Source organism: Macadamia integrifolia, chromosome 8, assembly GCF_013358625.1.
Source record: "Macadamia integrifolia cultivar HAES 741 chromosome 8, SCU_Mint_v3, whole genome shotgun sequence".
In the NCBI taxonomy this organism is placed as follows: Eukaryota; Viridiplantae; Streptophyta; class Magnoliopsida; order Proteales; family Proteaceae; genus Macadamia; species Macadamia integrifolia.
In genome coordinates, this window is record NC_056564.1 from 30,620,640 (window position 1) to 30,630,824 (window position 10,185).

Sequence of the window (10,185 nt, forward strand, 5' to 3'; positions counted from 1 at the left end):
TTTTTAATTTTTTAATTTTTTTATAATTATATTTACATTAAAAAAATCGCTATAACATATTGGATTAAAAAAAAATAATACTAATAATTTTATGCCATGTTCTCTAGATTTATGGTAAGGATTATAAACAAGTGGACTACCAACATAATCATTACCCCTAGAAGTGGATGGTCTTTAGGTGACCAACTACTCTACCATAATAAAAACCCTAATTAAAAAAGATGGCCACTGGGTCACCTAAATTATAACAATTTTGAAAGTGACGTAAGGTTTAGGTTAAGTCATTCACACTCAAGGTTCATTTGAGGAACTTGCCTGTTTTTAGACAGCGAACAAATTTTCATAAACCCATGGAAGCTAGAGGGTTCATCCACCGGTTCATAAATCTTTATAGAATTTTATTACCTTCCTAATATACCGTTCTTGTGCATCTCAAGCCCTATGGTGAGTGAATGAAAGAAAGAAAGAAAGAAAGAAAGAAAGAAAGAAAACAGAACATGCAATATTTTAAGAGAAAAACTGACCTTTTAAGGGCTCCTAAGCCTCTGCTACCAACCACAAGGGAATCAAGCTTGAGATCTTCCACAGCATCACACAGCCTCTCCCTTGGATCACCCCAGTACACCTTACAGATCACCTTAGCCTGTTTCAACATAAACTCAATTCAGAACTTCTCAAAACGATGGAAAATAAGAATGACAGTGTATAAAGGAGAGTAGAAAAAAGGAAATACCCCTTTTGTCCTCGAGACAGTATCGAGAAGATCAAGAACCTCTGCATCTGGGTTCAGCCCATACTGCTTGGACACAGTCGTCACTTTAAGTTCTTCAAGAGGAATCGAAGCTGTAAATCCACAAAGAGAAAAACACAAAACATAAATCAGAAAACAGAAAGGTTTGAGGTTAAAAAAGAGAGGAAGAGATAAGGTAGAGGTAGAGACGTGATCCATTCTCTCCCCAAAGCTTCTTCTTCTGGTCATTATCAGACTTGGCAGATCGAACATGAATCAAGATGAGTTGATCTTCACCCTGCACCACCAGATTATCAATTGCCCATCGAAGGGCTGCTTTGCTGGTTGGAGAGTAGTCCATGGCCACCCCAATAGTACGTGCCTTTGCCATTCTTTCTCTTTCTTTCTTTCTTTCTGTTCTTTTCTCTCTGTGTGTCTCTCTATATTAATGGAATCAGAGAATTTTAGGTTAACTTGACTGGGCTTTAAAAGATATACTATATAAGAGAGAGAGAGAGAGAGAGAGAGAGAGAGAGAGAGAGAGAGAGATTTGGCAGCCGAGCATTGTCAACTCATTAAACATGAGTTGTTATTCCGTCTTGTGTTTGTATTCTTGTTTGGAAAAGAAGTCATTCCATCTTAAAGACATTCTGGAAAGCACTAGAAAGGGAAAGACTTTAATGGGATTGAATATTCCTAATTGATAATTTTCTTTTGGAGGGAGTTCCTAGAAAGGCAACATGGTTCAATGCACCAGTGTGGGTCATTCATTGTGCGTGGAAGCGATGATGGGGATAGGATTTCCATTGTCCTCTTTGGCTCCGTTTGGTATTGTTTCTGTTTCAGAAACTCCGTTTCGTGTCAGAAACAAAAATTTCAGTTTCTGTGTCAAAACGCCGTTTTCAAACGATTTAGGGCTGTTTGGTGAATCTGTTTCTAGAACAGTTCCAGAACCAAGAAACGGCAGTTCTACCATTTGGTAATGCTTGATTTAGAAACGGTTTTTTTTTTTTTCTCTTTTCTTTTCTTTTAAGTCAATAATTACAGAAATAACATTAAAATACTATAATCATATAAATTTTTTTGGGACAATAAAATATTACACACCAACGAAAAAAAACATGGTTTCCAAAAGATGAATAAAATACAGTATTAACAATGCCTTGTGCAAGTTAACTATTACATAATTCTCCAAATTTTCACTTTTTTTCCAAGTCTAAAGACTTGAATGCATGGAGGATGTCTTTCATCTTATTTGTTTGGTCCTCTAATCCTTTAAGTGTCCCTTCCAGATATCCTTTCATGTACTCGTTCGAAACGGAAAGTGGTTTGGATGATGATGTTGAGCTTGAGTTTTCTGAACATAATGTATGTTGTATGGTAGAGATATGTGTTTCATCTTTCAACCATACAAACATACCACATCCACGGTTATCAACCTATATCAATTAATAGATGTGATTAGGGTCGTTGAAATTTAACATCGAATTAAACAAAAATCATAAATTATCTATAGGTATAGGTCAATCGTAGAAATAAATTACCCCAGTTGAACTTGGGCAACATAGAAAATACTGTCCCTTGTTTGGACCTTTCGTCGCAGTTCGTACTTTGCATTGACCTTTACCACATCTACATAGATGTAGTTGGTCCACCCACATGAAAAAATTACATGAATCTTCACACTTGAAAAATTCTCTTCCAATATTTTTACCCGACTTGGTTGTATATTTACCACAACTCTTCCCAAAAATTTCACAAGTTGCTATCATGAGTGGGGGCATAGAAGAAGTCATCTGTAACAGAAATTTATTTATCAAAAAAGTTAATATAGCATCCAAATATATGACATTCATAATAATATATCAACTTGTACCACATATATAAATGTACCATAAAACAAGTACTACGTGGGTTGAAACATCTACATAGGTTTTCAGTTTTGGTAAAATAGTTATGGGTTATAGTTTTCAACTAGTTCTAGCATCCTTTGCTGTCTAGCCATTGCATTTGTAATTTTTAGTCTAGTGGCATTCATCTCTTTTGCCCGATTTCGTTGACTTGATTGTATTGTAGAATGATCAACGAAATCTTCATGTGGCGGATTCAAGTCATCTTCTGCAACTTTTAAATCATCGCTCATCCCCACGAATTCTGAATTAGCAATATGCTCTTCTCAAATATAGTTGTGTAGCCCACAACATGCTAGTACGATTGATGCCTGAGCTTTCATTGGGAACTGATGCATTAGCCTTAAAATTTGAAATTTGTTCTTCAATACCCCAAATGTACGTTCAATGACATTCCGAAGTGATGAATGCCTATAATTGAACAATTCTTTCGTTGTTCTTGGGGATCTTCTACGCCCTTTATAGTCCGGTAGATGGTATCTCTCACCCCTAAATGGTGTCAAAAATCCAGATTGACTAGCATACCCAGAGTCGACAACATAATACTTTCCTACAGACAAAAAATAATATATATTATTACGTATACACTCAAATGAAAATCTAATATATTATTATAAAGTTAATACCTGGAGGTGGATGTGGGAAACTCAATCGAGGATCACTTATTGCCTGTTCAAGTACTCAACAGTCATTTGCACTACCTTCCCATCCCGCATACACATATGTGAATCGTATGTCAAATGAATATGCACACATCACATTTTGAGTTGTGATCCCCTTCCGATTCCTATATCGAATTTGATCCTCTCTTGAAACTACCGCATGGATGTGAGTACCATCTATGGCGCCAATACAATGCTATGACATATAATGACAATTAAATGGCCAGTACATATAAGAATATAAACATTCATATATTTAATTGCAAACATGTATCATACTAACATATTTACCTTGAAAAAAGGGTAGCATTTCGGGTTCTGTGCAATCTCTATCGGTATCATATTGACGTCTGGCAGTCTGATCTTCTCCTTAGCCAGGCGTTGCATTGCAATCAAGACAGCATTGAATGTTCGACTAACTGTTTCTCTTGAGTGGTTGAAATGATTTTGGGTGTCCCTATTACTTGAACCCTTCCCAACAATCCATAGGAACATTCCAAGTTGTTCATCCACTCGGATGTTGGTCGTGTCTTTCAACTACCCCCTATGTCTAACATAATCACATAGGTTAAGGAAGACATGACGTTCCATCCTAAACTCTTCATAGCATCTGTTGGCATGCCCATTCAATACCTCATGCATCATAACAGCACCTGGAAATACACTATCCCTACATGGTTCTCGAATATACACCGCCTCACTCAGTAATTCCATTCTCATCTGAATGATCATATCTTCTTCATCACTAGAAGTTTCACATAATGCATTTGACATAACTGTAATAAATAAACAATTACTACTCAATTTGAAACAAATAACTGTAAAACATAAAAATCTGACACATGCACTCACACCAAAACACATGTTCAACATTACACACATCCATAATAGAAAAAAAACAAATGAAATAAAAGTAGCATTCAATGTATTTCCAAAAGTAACATTACACACATCAAAAGTAAACCGAATCCAAAATTATCAAAAGTAGCATTCAAACATAACCTCAACTACTCCAAGGCATCTAAAAGCCAAGTCCTCTTAAGAGGCTCTGCACAGACAAACAACTCTCTCCAACTAGGATCAACACACATACGACTGGTGGCCTTCAAATATATCTCCTTTGATATATCCGGCATGGAGGATAACACCGACTCACATGCACTCACACTGAAATATTTAGGACAATATACACCTGCCCCACCACGAATAGAAGATGTAACGGAAGTACTGGATGCTTTCTCAATTTTAATGGATAAATACTTCCCATACAAGTCCTTCACGTGGCTATCTCCCTTATTGGCGCTCTTTTTTCTTCATCCTGTGGGTGTCCTATCAAGGCTTCACTTTGTGGTGGTCTGAGTTGGAGTATGAGTATCCTCATGAAAGGGGCCAGTCATGCCTATATACACTGGGGTACTAGGGGAGTCAACAACGTGCTCAATATCAACTGTATTAACAGCTTCGATGCCATCCAAATCTTGAGCACTATCAACCCCTAAGTTACCTCTAGCATATGCATTCCGAAATACCATGCTCAAATCTGGCCAATTGTTTAGTCCATACTTCTTGTATTTCAACCAACCTGGATTTGCCTGCATAAACAGTCATTGTATCACTCAGATGTACTACTCATTGTAATCTAATTTTTAAATAATTCAACTAGTTAGTGAAATCTATTGTACCTATATTGCCCTATCCCATACGGACTCATCATCAACTGTGACTGATTTTGTCATTGAGTTCCACCCAAATCCAGTCGTGTCAAGCAGTCTCTTGAATTGTTGATAGTCATGTTTCAACTTGTTCATCTTGTTACGTAATTGTTCTCTCCCAATTGTATGATTTAAAGCATGCTGAAATTCCTTTGTAATGTACTCCCATCCAGTTTTGTTAAATGAATTACCGGATTTGTGACCATTTTTTACAGTTTCTTTCATTGCTTCAATCAAAACATTGGTCTCAAGTTCTGACCACTTAACGGCAGGGAGGCTACTTCCATACATAATAGCTAGACATTATAAGTTAGTGTAACAGTTAGCATACTGGGACAAAAAAGGACTGGACACTAAAAAAAGAAATAACAAAGCTCATCTTCACATATGATACAACATTTGTAAATAAGACTTACATGCATGAAGACAAAGCAAAGTAACAAAGAAACCCAAATAACAATGTCTTATTATAATTATCTAATATAAATTACCAAAGAGATCTAGGAATCAGAAAGAATAATACTTGCTTTGTGATTACAATAGCAAATTTTGGGGCAACACCTTATCCTGAGAACAATACCTAGGTCACTACTACTACTATCCCCTTGGTTCCTGATTCTAGTGCTCAATGTTTTCATTATGAGAACTGGACAGGGATAAGAACTCAATTAACTATAGATCAAATAACTATAGCATTGTAATAAAAAAGAGTGAGTTGGTGGGAACGTAAAACAATGTTTTTGACATTTCAGAACATGTTTTCGATTTAGAATGCATATCAAACACAACCTTAATCCGCGACATCAGTATCACTCAGAGCCCATGCTACCCACTAAAGCATGAATGTTAAAAAAAAAACGGAACTCAAATCATCTTTTTTGGCGGTTCTTCACATCTTTACTTATATCACTAATTAGTGAACTGTAAGCTGCAAAATCAGAGACCAAACCCTTTTCACTACGTAGTTTATCAAAATCTTCTGGGTCTCCATGTTTGCAATGTCCTTCCAACAGAATATTGTAAGTGATATCATCTGGAGTCACCCCTAGATTAAGCATTGCATCCAAAAACATTTTTGCATTTTTCATCTGCCCCTGCTTGCAGAGCCCATTCATGAGCACATTATAGGTTACAACACCTGGTGCACGACTGCTACTCTGCATCTCCTTGAGGAACTTAAAACCCATCTTCACATCTCCCATCTTACAGAACCCATCAATCACCATTGTATAAGTAGCATCATCTGGTATCAAACCTGCTCCTAACATCTCCCTCAATGTCCTCTCTGCAACTCGTCCTTCTCAACAAAGCCCTGAAATAAGTGCTGTATAAGCTGCATTATCAAGCTCAATACCTTGGCCAATCATACCCTTTCTTACATCCATAGTTGACTCTAAATCTCCCTCCTTGCAACACCCATCAATGAGAGTAGTGTATGTGATCTTGTCAGGTTTCAAACCCTTACTTGACATCTCTTGCATAAGTCTTCTTGCTTCTCTCAAATCACCAACCCTGCATAAGCCATTGATGAGTGTATTGTAGGTAAGTATATCAGGCTTCACTCCTTTCCTCAACATTGCTGATAAATTTCCATGGCCACATTGATTCTCCCATTCTTGCACTGCCCATCAATCAAAGTAGTGAAAGTAACATCATTTGGAACCAACCCTCTCTGGCACATTTCATTGAATAGTTGATTTGCATCTTCTAATCTGCTCTCTTTGCATAACCCATTAATCAAAACACCGTAGGTGAAAACATCAGGAAGGATATTTGCTTCCGACATAATGTTCTTCAACCTAAATCCTTCCTCCAAATTCCCCGACTTGCAGTACCCATTGATCAAAGTGTTGAAACTAACGACACTTGGAACCAAACCCCTCTTACTAATTTCATGGAAGATCAACTCGGCCTCTTCACTATTCTCTTCTCTCTTATCTCCTCTCTCTATGCGCAGAATCTGAGAACAAAACCTGCTCTGTTCTTCAATACCGCAATTTTTGTATGTCCTCATGAAATCAATTATAATTATGGCAAAGTTTACTGAAACACAACCAATTTACCCAAAGAAAAACCCTAAAATTGGTGGTCCAAAACAACAATAAAATTGCTACCAAAAACCTGCTCTGTGATTACAATAGATGAAGAAGAAGGAGAAGAGGTAATAATAGAAGAAGAAACAGGTTACAAGAGCTGAAGATGAAGAAGGAGAAGAAGGAGAAGAGGCGAAGTTACCTGCACTGGTTTGATTTCACAAGGGGCTGAGCTCCTCTTCACTATTTTCTCTTTTGATCCTCTCTCCTCTCTCTATGCGCATAATCTGAGAACAATACCTGCTATGTGATTACAATAGATGAAGAAGAAGTACTGAGAACCCATTTCGATTTACTGTTAATGTAACTTTAAAACAATGAACAACGATGAGCATGCAATCAAATAGATGGTGAGTTTGCAGCGGTGGTGGCCGAGCTTCGACTCCTCAAAGAAGTCATTGATCTGTTTGGTTTTTTCCCAAATAGATGGTGATGAGTCGAACACAAATCAAGGGTTTCGAAACCTTCAACAATAGTATTTCCATCAACAAAAAATCTAGGCTTTTGCTGAGGTGAGCATCAGCGAGAGGAGGGTTTCAAAAGATGTTAGAAGAGATGAAGAAGAAGAAAGAGAAGAAGGAGAAGAGGCGAAGTTACCTGGAGATTTCAGCAAGAGGCGACCTGGGTTCTCTCTTCTCTCCTCTCTCTATTGCGGACCCAGAGAATTATCGAGAACGGGGGTTTCAATATCTATTGCTTGAAACGAAACACCCCCGATAGAACACCCTCTTGGGTGTTCTGTCAAATCAGGGATTATTCGTTTTTTACCCACTTTCAGTTTCAAAAAAACTGAAACGATACATACACACACCAAACGGAAGATTCTGTTTTTCCGTTCTTTTAAAACCAAAAAACGACAGGAACATTTTTTATGAACAATACCAAACGGACCCTTTGTATTCGGATACAAGGTCACACTACCTTTCCCTTCGGCTTCTTTCTCCCTTTCCTTTCATAAATCTTTTTCATGTGCACAAAGAAACTTGGGCTGTGTTTGGTATGCAATGAGTTCTAATCCACAATGTCTTTATCATCTCAAAATATGAAATCTACTAGAATGCATATCAAACATACCTTGAAATTTTTATTACTAAGAGAGAACTAGGGTTGTGGTTTTCAATAGACTTATGAGTCAGAATCAAGTCCTCGAACGAGAATTATTCTTGTACGATACTTGATCCACACATGGAATCCACTCAATCTCTCAACCTGTTGTAAGAAGAGAAAGATTTAGTGGATTCCAAGTATGGATCAGACACCATACAAGAATGATTCTCGTACAAGGACCTCATCCAAGCTTGTACTTATATTGGTGTGATTCAAAGTAATTTTGATTCAAAGGTTATTATATGCATTCCAAAATAAATTGGGCTTCATAGGGTCACTCCAAGATTGAGCTGCGTTTTAGGATTCTTTCTCTGTACTCCAAAAAGGGAAAAGGTTGGGCAAGACACCCCTTGTCTTTCTGTGCCTAGCCCCATGATTGGTGTCAACTACTAGCTTATGAAAAGCTGGTGGTATGCCTAACCTTGCCTCAATCTTAACTACAGAGATGCTGATTGATGTTAGGTGAATAGTGGATGGTGGGGCCTATAGTAAATTCTGTCAATGGAGCGGGTTAACCCTTGAAACAAAAGGAATGTTGGGGTATTACCATATTAGTGGGCACTAAATTGGTCTGCTGGGCAGGGCATGGATACTCTATGATGTCTAGATCTAATTCATAATTCTTGAATTTTATTTGAGAAGTGTTTTCTATGGGAGAGTGCGGTTATGATAATATGTGAACGCCAAAGGAGTGCATGAGGAAACATCTATAGAAGAGTCAATTTTCCTTTCATGGGGAGCAGATCTGTCATTTCATCCCCTATATATCTGGACACATAGACAACACTCCCCACAGAAAACATTTTCCATATTTTTTTTATATTAATCTCCATAATGATTCATATGATAAGGTTAGTTCCAGAATCTAATGTGATGAGGATCATTGTCTTATTTAATAACCTTATCCAGATAGATAAGGTCTGTGAGTTAAAAAATTCATTTAAACTGAACATGAATCTTAGTACTTTAAAAACATATAAAAGCATAATCTAATTCTGAAATGGACTAATTCACCAAATGTTGAGCTCCAATTGGACAATGGCCAATGCCTACGGTCTGGGGATTAGTCAGGTTTCTGGTTACATAGCCCGTTTGACACGGTTCAAATTTGAACTTAATGACTTCCAAGTTTTAACCTTTTTCCAAAGTTGGGGAGAAAGAATGATCCCAGAAACTCCCTAAGAACCGTCTGATTGAATTTTATTTCAGGTTGTTTCAATTGTTGAAAGTGATTGATTGAGCCCTTCAAATGCAGTTTTAACCACCCAATAAACTTATGGCCATGAAAGAAAGGTTGTTTTAAGTGACCACTATGATAATGGTTATTGTGAAAAGTCTAAGATAAGCAATTTAGTTCTTCTCACTGATCTTTACCCCCAGACTGATTCATGAACCATGTCACTTATTTCTTCTGAGAACTTGAATTCTTTCATTTACTTTGTATTAATTTCAACATATTAGACTTACCTAACCCGTAAGTTTTGATGTTAAAAGGTTGATCTAGAAGATGGAAAATAGCTAAAATCATTGGGATACCATTGAATTATAATATATACTAGGGGCACAAACTAGGACTATACACTAGTTTTGAGAAGACCCATCTGCATCAAGAGCTTTAACTAGAAAATTAAAAGATGGTCTAAGGTATCAACACTTCTCTTGGTGTCAGTCGGTCTAGACTCTTCTCCTGCACCCATAAATTTGGTTAAGCAAGGTGGCCTCGTAAGAGTATCAATTGGTTCGATTGGGCTAATTTCGATTGAATCTAAAGGATCTTCTTCACTTTAGAACCTCACACCATGATTGACCCATTTAGGTTAATCAATTGGGTCCTCTCGTCTCAAGTTTTCCTGGTCGGGTCTAGAATTGATACCCTAATCTAGGGAACCAAGGAAGCTCCATAGAAGGTGGACCATAGACCAAGAGTGTAATCTTATCAAGAGAACATAAGAGCCACAAAATGGTAAGGCA

At 37.3% G+C, this 10,185-nt stretch overlaps 1 protein-coding gene and 1 pseudogene across 1 annotated transcript; both read right to left on the reverse strand.

The window, feature by feature from the left end:
* Positions 1-281: 281 nt before the first annotated feature.
* LOC122086882 (universal stress protein PHOS34-like) lies at positions 282-1,195 on the reverse strand. The gene is made up of 4 exons (XM_042655806.1): positions 941-1,195; positions 734-843; positions 498-643; positions 282-315 (listed from the first exon to the last, which is right to left on the reverse strand). Exons 1-4 carry the CDS (start codon positions 1,119-1,121, stop codon positions 282-284), a joined length of 471 nt encoding a protein of 156 aa, XP_042511740.1. The 5' UTR covers positions 1,122-1,195.
* A 4,610-nt stretch (positions 1,196-5,805) lies between these two features.
* Positions 5,806-7,028, reverse strand: LOC122086883 (annotated as a pseudogene).
* Between the last annotated feature and the right edge of the window lie 3,157 nt (positions 7,029-10,185).